Source organism: Rhinopithecus bieti, unplaced genomic scaffold (genome assembly GCF_001698545.2).
Source record: "Rhinopithecus bieti isolate Rb0 unplaced genomic scaffold, ASM169854v2 scaffold_15296, whole genome shotgun sequence".
In the NCBI taxonomy this organism is placed as follows: domain Eukaryota; kingdom Metazoa; phylum Chordata; class Mammalia; order Primates; family Cercopithecidae; genus Rhinopithecus; species Rhinopithecus bieti.
Window position 1 is genome coordinate 1,866,463 of NW_016809075.1, and position 15,963 is coordinate 1,882,425.

At 38.8% G+C, this 15,963-nt stretch overlaps 1 protein-coding gene across 3 annotated transcripts in view; it reads right to left on the reverse strand.

The window, feature by feature from the left end:
* Positions 1–456: 456 nt before the first annotated feature.
* RAB3GAP1 (RAB3 GTPase activating protein catalytic subunit 1) overlaps positions 457–15,963 on the reverse strand; it is a 121,323-nt gene continuing 105,816 nt past the window's right edge. The window contains exons 20-25 of one of the 3 annotated variants that reach the window (XM_017888484.1): positions 8,021–8,117; positions 7,821–7,924; positions 7,574–7,689; positions 5,993–6,095; positions 3,014–3,034; positions 457–2,191 (exon numbers count right to left, since the gene is read on the reverse strand). In XM_017888484.1, the coding sequence (XP_017743973.1) occupies positions 1,955–2,191; positions 3,014–3,034; positions 5,993–6,095; positions 7,574–7,689; positions 7,821–7,924; positions 8,021–8,117 (678 nt within the window). In that variant the 3' untranslated portion in view covers positions 457–1,954. The remainder of the gene's footprint in view (positions 2,192–3,013; positions 3,035–5,992; positions 6,096–7,573; positions 7,690–7,820; positions 7,925–8,020; positions 8,118–15,963) is intronic. The other 2 variants (XR_001888443.1, XM_017888483.1) reach the window with 2 other exon arrangements.

Consider the following 15,963-nt stretch of genomic DNA (forward strand, 5'->3'; position numbering starts at 1 on the left):
TCCCCAAAGCCTGGGTGAAGAACCTTTCCTACAACACTTTATGATACTGCTGCATTTATTACTCCGTACTGCCAATGAATACACGAATGTAGGATTACATTCAATTATTTGTAGGATAAATGCAGGCCCTCCGATCCACACGGCAGAGTTGACTATACTCAACATTTTGTGGCAACGTGGTGTCAGTTTTCCCTGTAAGGGAGTGTGTTTTGGTTTCTGTTTTATCTTCATTGCTTGTACTGTACCTGACACAAAGTGGGTACTTAAAAATATCTGTGAAGTAAATATATAACTATAATAAAATAAAATGGAGTACTTTAAAAGGCACAAAGAATGTTCTTGAGACCACTGCCTTGTTAGGCTCAGCAGGCTGCAAACATTAGAGCTGAGACAGCACAAAACTACGTGAAATGAGAATGAAATGCCTCAGCAGGAGAAAATGAGAGAAACGCCACAGAAAGCGACACTTTCCTTTTATTAGATTCACAATGCCTTTGTAACACCCAGCCTCTCCTTTGTAGAATTTTTCTTTGTTAGAAAACAGACAAACTCTGTCCTTAGGAACCATCTTCTCCTTGGTCCAGCGCTGGCCTCAGGCCGCCTGCATCTGCGTGGACCAGTAAGAATGAAGTCCAGCGGCATAGAGAAAAGCATCATCAAGGCTGGGAGGTCATCCCCCAGGGCCTCCCCTACTTCACATACACAGAGACGTGTGCGTGTGTCACACACATTATATATAGAGATATGTATTTTTTTTTTTTTTACAAAAAATAAAATAATTTGCACAGCTCTATTAATTCTTTAAAATTACACAGGCAAGGTTTATGCTTCAGTATAACCATTTTTACTTTGGATTGAAGTGGGAATTTTAGGCCTAAAAATAACTTAAGATTACCAAGCAGAGGCCATCTAGCGACACAGACACAAGACATCTTGAGCTCCATGAAACTAGAAATGTGGTGATGTCATCCTCACACAGGGGGCTACACGTCCCCATCGATTATTTTAACTAAAATACAAAAGCAAAATAGTGTGTTAAAATAATCCTCTGTTCAGTGCATTAGCACATACACCAAATTATACCATCTGCATGACAGTCTCTAGGTACCAAGACTGTATTTCTGCAAGTGCTATTCTCTACTTCATTAAATACAGTACCCAGCCAGCAACCACAAAAAAGGAATGCATGCTGTACGGCAAGAGAAGGGAAGGGAGACGACTTTCAGGGTGATAACTTACATGGCAACCAAAAGGAAAATAAGTAAGACAAATCTCACAAGATAGATATAAAACTAATTTGCAGCGACATTTGATAAATAGTTTTATCAGCAGTAATACATTTAGGTTACAGTTACATGAAAAAGAGAAACTATATGAAATTATAGGCTTTCTCCTAGAATATTCAAAATGCTTATCAACAGCTAATTAGTACAAGAAAGATGACCACCAGGTGACTGAATAGACAGAATGTCATGTAGTATTTTAAAAACACAGATTCTGGGACTAGAAGCTACCACCAAAATATCCAGAAATCTGAGTTAACAGGTCCTTTATTTTGCACACTTGCTGCTGATATATAGAACCACGAAGTGTTTGCACAGACCACAAATGTAACCGCTAGCCTAGAGGCCCGTCATAGAAGAGAACGCGATGAACACCATCCCGCCAGGGTGAGGACAGAGAGTGTCGGATGTGTTTGTGTTTCCCCCCATATACAAAGGCCATCTCTAGGGCAGAAATCTCTCAACAGCTCAAGCCCATTCTTGCTGCCTCCTCCATGAAACAACAGAGCTCAAGCTTAGTGCTGGGAAGTCTTTCTGACGCTGGTTTGATTCCTGATCACCCAACTGGACAGGGCCCTCTCCAGGACCTCCCAGGTTCTCCCTGGTACCTTCCCTCCCGCAGGAGGAGGCAGCACTGTCACGGAAGCCACCAACGAGTAATGCTGAAAGAATCAGAAGAAGGAGGTATCTGATGAAAAGGCACCTGCAAGTCTAAAGTCCTCTTTGGTGAGAACACTGTACATCCGCTGAGGCAGAGCTTTGGAGTAGGGAGCAGGGCGCGGCACAGTGGTGCGCAAAATGAATTCCCGGCCAGCAGGGGGTGGGAAGTCTGACACGGAGTTCTGCCTTCTTTCCTCTGGGGAGCCCATTCTCTTCAATTCCTCCTCTGGTGGAGTCATGGCTGCAGCCTGGAAAAGAATCAAATGCCAAAGTCAAAAGCAGGTCAAATGCTAAACTCAGATGCTTTTGAAGGACAGGTGAATTAATATGGTAGAGCTATGAAAATGTCCCAAGTTACTCAGTAATGCCGTCAGCTATATGTTAAGATTACTCAAAAACCACGTAACACAGCAAATGCAAGAAGCTGGAGACACTGCATGAGCAGCCGGGCTGGAGACAGACAGGAGGGATGATGACTGCCAGGCAATCTGCTCTGAGGAGAAAGCCATATTCAGACATCTGAGGAAAAAGGACCTCGGAGCTGTGCTGCTTTCTACGTTTCTTCCAGCGATGACCCAAGTCTACGTCTGATAGCCTCAGTCCAGTAAGGAGCTGTTTTTCTCCAGAGTGAAAAGATGATTTTCATCTTGACTCTGGGTAAGAATTTTAATCGATTATTTTAAGGTTCACTTGCCAAATTAAAAGTAGGGGCACTGGTCTTGCTTGCTGGGCAGCTAATGTGATGCCGAAGTGATAGAGCCCCATACGGCAACCACACAAGAGAAGTTCTCCGTATTAAAGGCATCTATTTTTTCATTGAAATGACATAAAATGCATATTCATTTACAGCCTACAATTTTAATTCTTATTACTATACTTTTTTTAATATCATCAATTTGGAAAAAAAATTGTTTTGGCAATGAAAACATGAAATCATGTTGCGCTAAGTATCAGCAAGAAAGGTAAGCCAAATCCAGACTGTGAGAGAGGTGGTTAGTGTTAATGACCTTATGCAGTTAGAGGAATGGGAAGGAACAAGGAACTATGAGGGGCAAAGGCTATTTTGTTACCTCATCAGAAGATTCAGTCAGCTTGAGAAGGGGTGAGAAAAGAAACAGTGATGAAAGGGAAACAAGCAAGATGGTTTAAATAGGGCTAGACAAGGGAGTTCAGGATTATTTCAAAGACAGCATGCACTACATTAAGGAACACGATCCTATCAAAAGAATATTCAAGACAAAGTCACACCACACACAGCACACCTAGCTGTCAACTACAGCAAACATCTACTACTACTCATGCATCCATGGATCAACAGGTGACATATGATGTCATTTAATGAGAGAAATGACCAACAAAAACTAGCTCTTTTACTGGGAATTACGATGCTTAAAAAAAAAAGTGTTCATGACTTGAAAAATAGATACTCCAGTGAATTTAGGAATAGGTGCCTAAGAGTTATTCAATCTAGCAAATCTGAAGCAAAATCCAGTTAGTCATTTATTTGCTGAATTCCATTTAAGTATGTACATACCAGGGACACCTGTAATCATAAGGCTCATTACTATTTATAATTTTAAGGAAAAGTTATAAATATATAAAATTACTATAAGTTATAAAACGCCAAGTGAAATTACATCACAACTTTTTTTTAAAAGTGTTAAAATCTTGACTAATTAGTAAAATTGATACAAAGTATCAGCTAATGAAAATAAAAGTTACACGAATAAATTCTAACAGTTTACTTCAGCCAGACATTTAAGTACTGAGTTTAAAATGAACCAATCAGATGCTTGTTATATTGATTAGACAGTCTATCAATTCCCTAAAAACACTGACTACAAGGTCTGAAAACTTTTAAAATTTTTTCTTACATGACATAATGAAGATGAATGTACAATTTCAGTAGCCATTAAGGGAGTTAGCTATACAATGAGGCTACTAAAAGATGACATACTATGTTCCTGTATTTAGTGATTTTGAAAGATATCTTAAGTATATTAAGTGGAAAACAAGAATAACAAAGTAATTATATAATATAACCCTTTTAAAATTTATACATATGTATCTACTAGATGTTAAATCATCAATGGGTAGTGAGATTATGTGATTAATATTTTCTTATACTTTTCTAGGCCAGGTGTGGTGGCTCACACACACCTATAATCTCAGCACTTTGGGAGGCTGAGGAAGGAGGATTGCGTGAAACCAGGAGTTCTAGATCAGCCTGGGCAACAAAGTGAGATCCCGTCCCTACAAAAAATACAAAAATTAGCTGGGCGTGGTGGTGCATGCCTGTGATTCCAGACTCTTGGGAGGTTGAAGAGAGAGGGTTGCTTAAACCTAGAAGTTCAAGGCTGCAGTGAGCTATGATCGTGCCACCGCACTCCAGCCTGGACTACAGAGTGAGACCCTCTATTTAAAAAAATGAATAAATAAATATAAAATTTCCTATACTGTCAAAGTTTTACTTGCAGTCAGTAGAGGGGGTAAGGAGGTTATTTCTATTTTGGGAAAATAATTTTGTTTAGTTATCTAAAATAAGTAACAGTCTCAGGACTAAAATATAAATACTTCAGATTTTAAATCCTCTTAACACATAACTTTTTTTTTTTTTTTTTTTTTTTTTTTGAGACGGAGTTTTATCGCCTGGGCCAGAGTGCAGTGGCACGATCTCAGCTCACTGCAACCTCTGCCTCTCATGATTCTCTTGCCTCAGCCTCCCAAGTAGCTGAGATTACAGGTGCTCGCCACCACGCACAGCTAATTTTTGTAATTTTAGTAGAGACAGGGTTTCACCACATTGGCCAGGCTGGTCTTGAACTCCTGACCTCAGGTGATCCACCCACCTCAGCCTCCAAAAGTGCTGGGAATACAGGTGTGAGCCACCGTGCCCAGCCAACACGTCACTTTTTTAAAATGATCAAAGAGGAAGGAATTTTTGCAATACGAGGAACATTCATATGGATGGCTAACAAGGAAATGTGCTTGTAAGCTTCTGGGTAGCGAACTGGATAGATATTATCAGATGTGGAACCAAACTCAGTTCTTGTTTTCATGCCAGACAAAAACAAAATAAATCAGAGCAAGTATCTATTGTTCATTTGAAATTCTGAAGTTTAAGGAGCTGCCCCACAAACAAACTGAGATTTGAGCTCTTGCTAAGAATTCCTATCAGTGTATCTGGCTATGAATTTGAATATATTAACTAGCTGTATTCCAGACCAACTCTATGGGGATTAGCCAGTTGTTATTCCATGTGTAGACCTACAGAAATTCTTTTTCTTATTTGTTTCTGAAAATTACACTCTCACAACTGGGTCATTCTAGTGTAATCACAGTGCCATAGAAGGGGAAGTGTGTAATTAGTGCACATCATAATACCTTTATCAGAATTCCTAATATTAACAAGCCCTGAACTGAGAATTATCTGTGGGATGCCAGAGCCCTTAACCAGTAACCAAGATACTATATAATTTTAAAACCTTTACTTTCACTACTAGAGTAATGGTTATGATAATTTTTCAAACTGGGTTTTCTTTCTGTGCTGAAATCTGTTTCCACAGCCCTAAAATCTGAAGTTTTCCTCTTCTTTTCTAGGAAACCTCAAAGGTAGCTCTCCTCACCATTACAAGCACAATTATATTTATAATTCGAGCTGAGTTGTGAATCCACTTTGCCCCACATGGGGTTTAAAGATGGTAAAACTGAACTCCATTCTAATTTGAAAGTTCCTATTTTTTTCCCACAGCACAACACTGGCCATTGCTAACTGAGTCCCTGCCAACTTCTATAACAATGGATTTTGGACTCTTCTAATTTTTAAAATTTAGGTCCTAGAATATACTTATCATTTTAATTCAACAGGTAGGAAATCAAATGGATTTCAAAGACTCAGAAGTCATTGTTTCTTCAGTGTTCAAACCCAATGCCCAGGCTTACACTCAGCTGACATGAGTGTGATCAGCCATGTGCAGGAACTAAAACAGCCTCTTCTCGAGTAGAGGTTTGGAGAGATCATGATGGAGTCAATAATGATTCTCACATACCCTCTGAGCATTCACAAACAGCTTGTGAATGATCCTGCCAGCATGTCCTCTTCCTGCACCGGTGACTAACACTTCAGGCTGCTCCAGCAGGCAACTCACAAACCTAGGAGAGAGAGACAGGCAACGAAAGGATGGAAAGTGAGCTGTCCAGGCCACTGGGCGTCCATCCTCCCACAGGAGTTTTGTGGACAAATCCTCAAGCTGATACTGGCTAAACCCAACGAAGTTGGAGTGAAATTTTACAGCAAGACAGATTGACATTTGCAATTATTATCGACTTCACTGACAATCTTCCTGCTTTTTCGACTGTTAATAAAAAATTTTTAAAGCCCATCTCTGTCAAAGTGTAAGAAAAAACAGTCTATTTTTTTCAGACTAGCTTAGAAAATGCTACAGTTAATAAAAGATGAAAAAAAATTTTGTATGATATAAACTAAGTTACATTTATCCAATAAAAGCAATGATCCATATTTGTTTTTGTTTTTTTTTTAAGGGGTATGTGTCTGTGTGTGCACGCACACGTGCACATATGCTTAAAATACTTGTGTTGGGCAAAGTCGCAATTGTAAACTGTTCCATTAGATGCTGGAAACACTGAACTTCCAAGTATGTCACAGATAACATATGATGGAACTAACAGAGTTGAAGGCACAAAGCCACCAAGCCTGCACCACCTGCTCTTAATTCATACTACTATTTTAGAAACAAGTCCCTTGATTAGAGCTTATTCTTCTCATTTAAAAGGAAGATATTTTCAAGAGCAAAGTAGTCTGGGAGAAAACTTCACTCAACAAAAGACATAAAATGCAAACATGAACTTGTTAAAAGACAGCAAATGCCTTGCCATACAATATTAATTATTTAGCATCAATAATGCCATTTCTTATGGAAAGGCTAATGAAAAATTTTAAATGACAAATTTAAGCCACTGAACAAGCTAATTTGTAAACACTTTATTACATATTAAAACGATATTGCCCTTCCAAATAACACGGGCAAAAAATGAACAAGACCTCACACTGATCTAAGCTCCACTGGTAATGGTGTTGAGTCTCATAAAGAGAATGCCCCAATCATTTGCTTCATCTGAGAAAAGCCATCTGGTCACTCTTTCAAAACATAATTGCAAGGCGCATAGGATGTGTACCTTTGCTATCACAAATCTTGTTTAAAATAAACAACTAGGAACAGTAAGCAGAAATGGTTTCAGCACCTGCACCCTGTGGTCAAGGAATAGTAACAGCTGCAAACAAAGTTTTGAGGCAGGGTGAGCAACACAGTTAACACCTCCTCCACAAGAAATTAAGACACCACATCTCCAAGAGCAAACCAAGGAATCCCTAGAAAAGGAGGCTCTGGGAGACTGTTTCTAAAAGTGGGAAGAATGGAAACACCTGGTAGAGACTCAGAAATACAGGAAAGGTCAAATGCTATGATAATTATTTCTGTCTCTAGACAATGCTTGTTTCAAATAATATATGAGTACCACAAAAGAGTCTTAATATCCTATTACAATTTTTCTTAAGAGAGTGGTGGCTTTTCCTACTGCAGACAAAACCGAATTAGCCAAATAGCAATTACCTTTCAAGATCTTCCTTTTCCTCCTCCTGTTCACATTTCTCAGTTCCAAACTTGGCTTTTAGTGACCGAGCTCTTGCAATGAGAGCTTCCACATTAGTAATCTGGTGAATGATTTCCTGGCGGTGGAAAAGGAAGAGGCATACGTTGGGAGATGGCAAAAAAGCAAAGCCCTTTGAAAACGCATCTTAAAAATTATTTTTGCCAACTGAGAACACTTGGCAAGATGCTGACACTACATCAAACTTACTTCCAATTTCTTGTCTTCTGGATTGGGGAAGTGCAAAACTTTACTGGAATGGGATATTATCTGCTTTATGATCTTCTTAACTGAAGAAATGTTTTCCAGACTTTCTATTTTAAAGAAGATTAAAGCCAGCATTAAATAAATTAAGCAAAATATACTTTCACTTTGGAAATGACTAATGACTAGTTAAATATGACATTTACCTTCTTCCTTTACCTTGAGTATAGCTGCATGAATCACACAAGGTAACAGGTGCCGAGCAAGGTCTGCAGGTTTCTGGATTGCCAGATAGTGCAGCACCTGAAGGAGGCACAGCGCACACAAATGATCAGCACAGGTGTCAAAGGATGAAGCAGCCACTTACAGAAGTGCAAATCCTCAGCCACTTGTCTTAATCCTTAAAGAGACAGCACTCCTCCAGGCAGGCAGCCACAACCCCAAAGGTGAGGATAATGTTACTGAAAACACCTCAGAACTTCAATCTTTAATAATGATAAATATTCTATTTTTTTTTGCTTTCATATGTAATACATGCAAATAAGGAAAATACAAAGAAAATTAAAACTACCGAAAAATTATAATACCGAGAGATAATAATCATTAACAGTGGAGCGTTTCATTTTAAGACACAGAATACACATACTAAGGGCACTAATATTGTATATGTAAAATACTGCCTTTTAACCTGCTTTTCTCATTTAATAGTTCTTTTTTTTTTTTTTTTTTTTGAGGCGGAGTCTCGCTCTGTCACCCGGACTGGAGTGCAGTGGCCGGATCTCAGCTCACTGCAAGCTCTGCCTCCTGGGTTTACGCCATTCTCCTGCCTCAGCCTCCCGAGTAGCTGGGACTACAGGCGCCCGCCACCTCGCCCAGCTAGTTTTGTATTTTAGTAGAGACGGGGTTTCTCTGTGTTAGCCAGGATGGTCTCGATCTCCTGACCTCGTGATCCGCCCGTCTCGGCCTCCCAAAGTGCTGGGATTACAGGCTTGAGCCACCGCGCCCGGCCTCATTTAATATTTCTAAACAGTGTTAGTGACTGTCCACACATTTTTTGGTTTTAGTTGTTTTGGTTTATTTTTTTTCCAATTCTTATTATAAGAATACAGAGAAGTATGTACAAAACACAGACCCTACCTTTAGGCTACTTATTCAACAGTAGTAAAGATAAAAGAAGTATAACCCTATAAATATGTGTAATTATTTTACATCAATAAACAACATTTTAAGAAGTATAATCTCATAATGTGAGTCTGACGGATAAATGCTCATGGACTTCAAAATTAAAAAAAATACAGGTGATGCAGAAATTTTCCTGAAATCCTAATTCCCCAAAACCATATTTTCATGTTTATCCTCGCAAACTACTTGTATGTCCATTTAAACACAGAGATGTAGATGCATATGTAATTTCTTAACAAAACTTAATAACTTACATACTGTTTTATTATTTGCTTTGTTTATTTAATGACTTGTGGCAGACTTTTTTTTTTGGCTTGGAGAGTTTTGTCTGATTTGAAACTTTTTTAAATTAAGAAATATACATACTAGAGTATTAGAAATAGTTTAAAGAAAACACCAGCTTAGGAAACAGAATGTTACCAGGCTTTTCCAAGTCCTCCTGTGTACCCTCCATCCCCAGAATTAACTACAAATCATTCTTTTGCTTTTCTTTACAGTTTTTTTCACATATGTAGCCTTAAATAATATATAGTTTACTTTTGACCTTTATATTAATGGAATGTTTCTGTTTATACCCTTCAGTGAGTTGCTTTTTTTATTCAGTATTGTTTTTGATATTCGTATACCATTCCAATATGCCACAGTTTACTCATTTTCACTGCTGTATTAAAATGTTCCTACACTAATAGGGGATAGCTCCTCAGTTTTTGGCTATAACAAATAATGCTCCTAATATATTATTGCACATATTTCCTCGTGCAAGTGGCACATGTACAACAATTACTTTAGGATATATACCTAAAAATTGAAGTAGGAAATGTACAAGATAATTACCCTACAAAGTGTTTCAACAGATTTACATTCTTATCTAGAGTAATGAGTTCCCTCTGTTGTACCTCCTTGCTAACACCCGCCTTTCTGAATTTTGTTTTCCTTAATTCACAGGAAAACAAATTTGCAGGAATAACACGAAATATGTTATTACCCTTTACCTGGATTCACATATGAACTGTCTCCCTCCTGTTCTGGACCCCTTGCTCTTTCTCTGCTCTCGTGTGTGTATACACTACAGACATAAACTTGTCTCAAATAATTTCAGAATAAGTCGCATACTCATGTCCCTTATCTCAAAAGATGTGTATTTCCTAAAATTAAAAATATTTTATTATATAATCAAAATGCAAATGATTCTGATTATATACAATAAATTTAACACTGATAAAATAATTGTAATCTAATCTACTATCTTTATTGCAGTTTTGTCAACTGACCCCATATGTGTTTTTTTGTTTTGTTTTGTTTTGTTTTTTTTTGAGACAGGGTCTTTCTCTGTTGCCCAGACTGGAGTGCAGTGGTGCGATCTTGGCTCCCCGCAACCTCCACCTCCCAGGCTCAAGTGATTCTCCTGCCTCAGCCTCCCAAGTAGCGAGGACTACAGGCACGCAGCCACTACTGCCCGGCTAATTTTTGTATTTTTAGTAAAGACGGAGTTTCACCATATTGGCCAGGCTGGTCTCGAATTCCTGACCTCAAATTATCCACCTACCTCAAACTCCCAAAGTACTGAGATTACAGGCGTGAGCCACCGCGCCAGGCCGCATAATGTGTCTTTTATGACCTTTTCCCTCAACCACTACACGTCTTGGTAAGGATCATCCATTGCCTTTAGTTGTCATAGCTCTTTAATCTCAAGTAATCTGGAACAGCTTTTCACTGTTTTTTACAACATTGACATTTTGAGTATAGTTTCCTCTTCCTCCGAACTTTTTGGCTAACTAAATTCCATACACTATTCAGATTTCCTTAGTTTCTAAAAATTGAGCTATAACTCACATAGCATAAAATTCACCACTTTAGCCAGGCGTGGTGGCTCATGCCTGTAATCCCAGCACTTTGGGAGGCCGAGGCGGGCGGATCACGAGGTCAGGAGATTGAGACCATCCTGGCTAACACAGTGAAACCCTGTCTCTACTAAAAATACAAAAAAAAAATTAGCCGAGCGTGGTGGCGGACACCTGTAGTCCCGGTTACTCAGGAGGCTGAGGCAGGAGAATGGTGTGAACCCGGGAGGCAGAGCTTGCAGTGAGCCGAGATCGCGCCACTGCACTCTATCTAGCCTGGGCAACAGAGCGAGACTCCGTCTCAAAGGAAAAAAAAAAATTCACCACTTTAAAATGGGTAGCTTCAGTGGTTTTTAGCATATTTGCAAGGTTATGTTACCAGCACCATTATCTAATTCCAGAACATTTTCTTTCATCTCCCCCAAAAGAAACCCAGTACCCCAAAACAGCCACTCTTGATTTCCCCCCTTCCCAATCTCCATTGCTGCCAACTACTAATCTAACTTACTGTCTCTATGGACTTGCCTATTCTAGACCTTTCATATAAATGGAACGATGCAATATGTGGCCCATTGTTTTCTGGCTTTCACTTAGCATAATATTTTCAAGGTTCATCCATGTTGTAACACATATCAGTGCTTCATTCCTTTTTATGGCTGAATAATACTCCATTGCACGGACAGACCATATTTGGCTTATCCATTCATCACTGATAGACATTTGGGTTTATTGCATTTTGTGGCTGTCATGAATAATGCTGTCAGCACGTATGTACGTACACGATTTCCTTAGTTTTTATCTAATGTCATTTTCCTGCTCCAGGATCCCCTTCAAGATACCACATTATGTTTAGCTGTCATATTTCTAGGCTCCTCTTGGCTGTGACAGTTCTCAAATGTTCCTTGTTTTTACTGACCTTGACAGTTTTGAGTTCTGGTCAAGTTTTTCATAAAAATTCCCTCAATTATGGTTTATCTGATGTTTTTTGCTCATGATTAAGCTGGGTTATGTATTTCAGGGAGGAAGACCAGAGAGGTAAAGTGCCACTGTCATCACATCATGTCAAGAGTACATACTGCCATTATGGCTTAGCCTGTGGATGTTAACCTTCATCACCTGGCTGAGACAGTGTCAGTCGGGTTGCTGCCCTGTAACGCCACTCCTTTTCCCCTCTCTGTGTACTGTACTCTCTGGTAGGAATGCACTATGTGCAGCACACACTTGCAGAGTGGGAATTAGCTTCACCTCCTTGAGGGTGGAATATCTAGATACATTTAGAATTCTGCACAGGAGATTTGTCTCTTCTGTCCCATTAATTTATATATCCAATCAATTATTTTTATCAGTATGAACTCAAGGATATTTATTTTGTACTCTGAGTTACAATCCAATATTATTATTATTATTATTTCTTTTTTTTTTTTTTGAGACGGAGTCTCGCTCTGTCGCCCAGGCTGGAGTGCAGTGGCTGGATCTCAGCTCACTGCAAGCTCCGCCTCCCAGGTTTAGGCCATTCTCCTGCCTCAGCCTCCCGAGTAGCTGGGACTACAGGAGCCCACCACCTCGCCCGGCTAGTTTTTTGTATTTTTTTAGTAGAGACGGGGTTTCACCGTGTTAGCCAGCATGGTCTCGAACTCCTGACCTCGTGATCCGCCCGTCTCAGCCTCCCAAAGTGCTGGGATTACAGGCTTGAGCCACCGCGCCCGGCCCCATTATAATTTTATTCTGTTGTTCAAACTGTTTCAGTCTTGGCCAGTTGGGAACTCTGATTTCAATTGGCTCATGTGTCTTTAATATGCTCCCAAAATTGTGCAAATTTTTCTTTTTTCAAACTCTTTTAAAAATAGAATGTTCCTCATTTTGGGTTCATCTAATGTTCCCTCACAATTAGACTCAGATTTTACATGCCTAGACCAAATAGCATATAAGTGGTATTGAGTACGTCAGAGTATCACAGCCCAATGTGTACGATCTCCATTTACTCCTCATTTGTGATGTTAATTTGGAGACACTGTCCTATTTCTCCACTTTCCTTGCAATGCAGACGCATTCTATAGAGAAACACTTAAAAATCATGCAAGATGATGCTCTTCAAATTTCCACCTAGACTTAATATCTATTCATGATTCTTGCTGAACCAATCTTTACTATGAACATGGTTACAAAATCATATCCTCTACATTTACCAATCATCTTTGTTCTGTAGGAAGTGACCTCCCCTTTCCTCTAGTTCTTTGTTTATCCATTAATTATCAATATGGTTCCAAGAATTCCTATTTTTTCCAACGGTTTATAATCATTCCTGTCCTTAAATATTTAGAACTCAAATTGTCCCAGATTTGGCCAATGTGAGTCCCTTCAAGTTAGCTCTCTATGAAATGCCCCTATCGTTAAAAGCACTTCCCTTACTGTCTAGCAGTCCAGGATGTTCCAGGTTCATCTTGTACCTTCCTTGCCTCAACCTTGAAATCAGTCATTTTTCTGAGGAAAGCATGGTTACTAAAAGTAACCATAAGGAATGTGTAAAAAAAATCAAGCTATGTGTGCTCACTGCTATGAGGGTGTCAGTGCTTCTAGACTCTTTCAGAAGAAAGCCGGGAAATGTTTGCTTGTATATATGCATACACACAAATACTTACTATGTCCATACCCACATACCTATCCATATATTAAAAACCAGTAAGTCCACACCAATAACTCCAATTCCAATTCATTGCCACTGGGTTCTTCCTTGCCTTCCTTCATTTCATATTTGCATCTCACTTCCGCAGTAAGAAATTCTGACTTCCAACAACACTGACACATTTAGTTACTCACTTCGCCCAACCAATAATGCATTTCTGAAAGAGTTTCAGAATTGCTCTATCCATATCACTACAAAAAACAAGCTTAGATAATAGGGTTCAAGATTTTTTTTTTGTTTTTGCGATGGAGTCTCACTCTGTCACCCAGGCTGTAGTGCAGTGACGTGATCTCGCCTCATTGCAACCTCCGCCTCCCAGGTTCAAGCAATTCTCCTGCCTCAGCCTCTTGAGTAGCTGGGGTTACAGACGTGTGCTACCACCCCCAGCTAACTTTTGTATTTTCAGTGGAGATGGGGTTTCACCATGTTGGGCAGGCTGGTCTTGAACTCCTGACCTCAGGTGATCCACTCGGCTCGGCCTCCCAAAGTGCTAAGATTACAGGCGTGAGCCACCGCACCTGACCTCAAGATATTTTTGCAGTCCCATCCTCCACCACAACTGGGAGTATAGAGTCAAACACATTTGATGTGTCATAAATCACTTGGATTAGATTTTCCATCCTCCCTTCACCAATCCCTGTTGGTGTGGTTATGTTACTCATTTAAAATACAGCTGGATTAATGTGTCTCAACTTGCTTTCAGGTTTAGGTTATTTTTCTCTTTCCATCCTTGTTGATTTATTTTTTAGAATAAGTAAAGCACAGGTTATAGCACAGTGGCTCACACCTGTAATCCCAGCATGTTGGGAAGCTGAGGTAGGAGAATTGCTTCAGGCCAGGAGTTTGAGATCAGCCTGGGCAACATAGTGAGATCTAATCGCTATTAAAAATTAAGAAAAATAATTAGTCGGGCATCATGGTGTTCACCTGTAGTCCTAGCTACTAGGGAAACTGGGCCAGGAGAATCACTTGAGCCTAGGAGTCTGAGGGCTATCTTTCTATTGTTCAAGTGTGTTTTTGAGAAGCGTTTTATTTTCTTCATTAAGATTTCAAACATTTTCTGTTAGGCATTTTACCTTTATTCCCCTTACAATGAAAATTATATTTACATCTTCTAAATGGTTATTAGTGTATATGAATGCTACTGATTACTGTATGTTAACTATATATCCTGCTGCCTTGCAGGATTCTTCTGTTTTCATTAGTTTTAACATTGACTTTTTGAATTTTTCCAATTATACAGTCCTATCACTGCAAACAGAGTTCTTCTTTCAACTCCCATAACTCCGCTTTCTCTTGCTAATTATACTAGCTAATAACTGCAGAACAATTTTGATTGGCAGTGGAGATGGCAGGCATCCTTGCTTTGTTCCTGACCTTAGTGATCCCCTATGGCTTCCCCAATTAAGATGCTGTGTTTAAGACTAAAGTTTCTATATGTTTTCTTATTTTAAGGAAGTAGCCATCTATTCCACTCTTTTCCCAAGAGTTTTAAGTTAAATTTATCAAAAGCTTTTTCAGCACAAATGAGATGATATAATTTTCTGCTTAGACCTATTAATGAAGCAAATTATATAAACAGACTTCTAAATAATCATCTCCTCATATTTGATCAACATGTATTATGTTCTTAAAATGATATTAGAGTCTGTTTACTTCAGATTTTGCATTAAATTTCTTAAGTATTATTGGTATGCTATTTTTAAAGATACGCTATCTTTATCAGGTTTAGGTACCAATGTTATAGTTGCTTCACAGAAGTTGGAAAATTTCCTCCAATTATCATGTGCTGAAATAATTTATGTAGCATTGAGACTATATGGTTTCTTGATATTTAGTTGAATTTCCCTGTGAAACTATCTGGGCCTGGTTTTTTTTAATGTGGCAGTTCCTTGATAATTGTCTCTATGAAAATTTGTTTATACTTTGTTTTTACTGGGGTTAGTTTTGATATAAATTCTATTTTTGGTAGGAATTTCCCTAGGAAATTGTCTAATTTAACTTGGTTTTCAAATTTACATACACAGAGATGTGCAAAGTAGTATTTTTAACACATTTCCTCTGTATCAGTAGTTATTAATATGTGCCTTTTTTGTCATTTATTTTATTACATATATGTGCTTTCCCCTTTTTTCTTGATTAAATTAGCTAATGGCTTCTCTATTTTGTTGATTTTAAAAGAACTAGATTGAACTCATTAATTTCATCTGTTTTCATCACCCTCTCCTTTTCATTTGCTTCCTTTTGTTTTGACTTTTTTTTCTAGGGTTTTTAGTTAGGAATTTAATTCATTTATTTTCATTCTTTTGTTTTTACTGATATAGGTGTTAGGGCTATGAAAGTTCCCCCCATCGGCCGGGCGCGGTGGCTCAAGCCTGTAATCCCAGCAATTTGGGAGGCCGAGACGGGCGGATCACGAGGTCAGGAGATCGAGACCATCCTG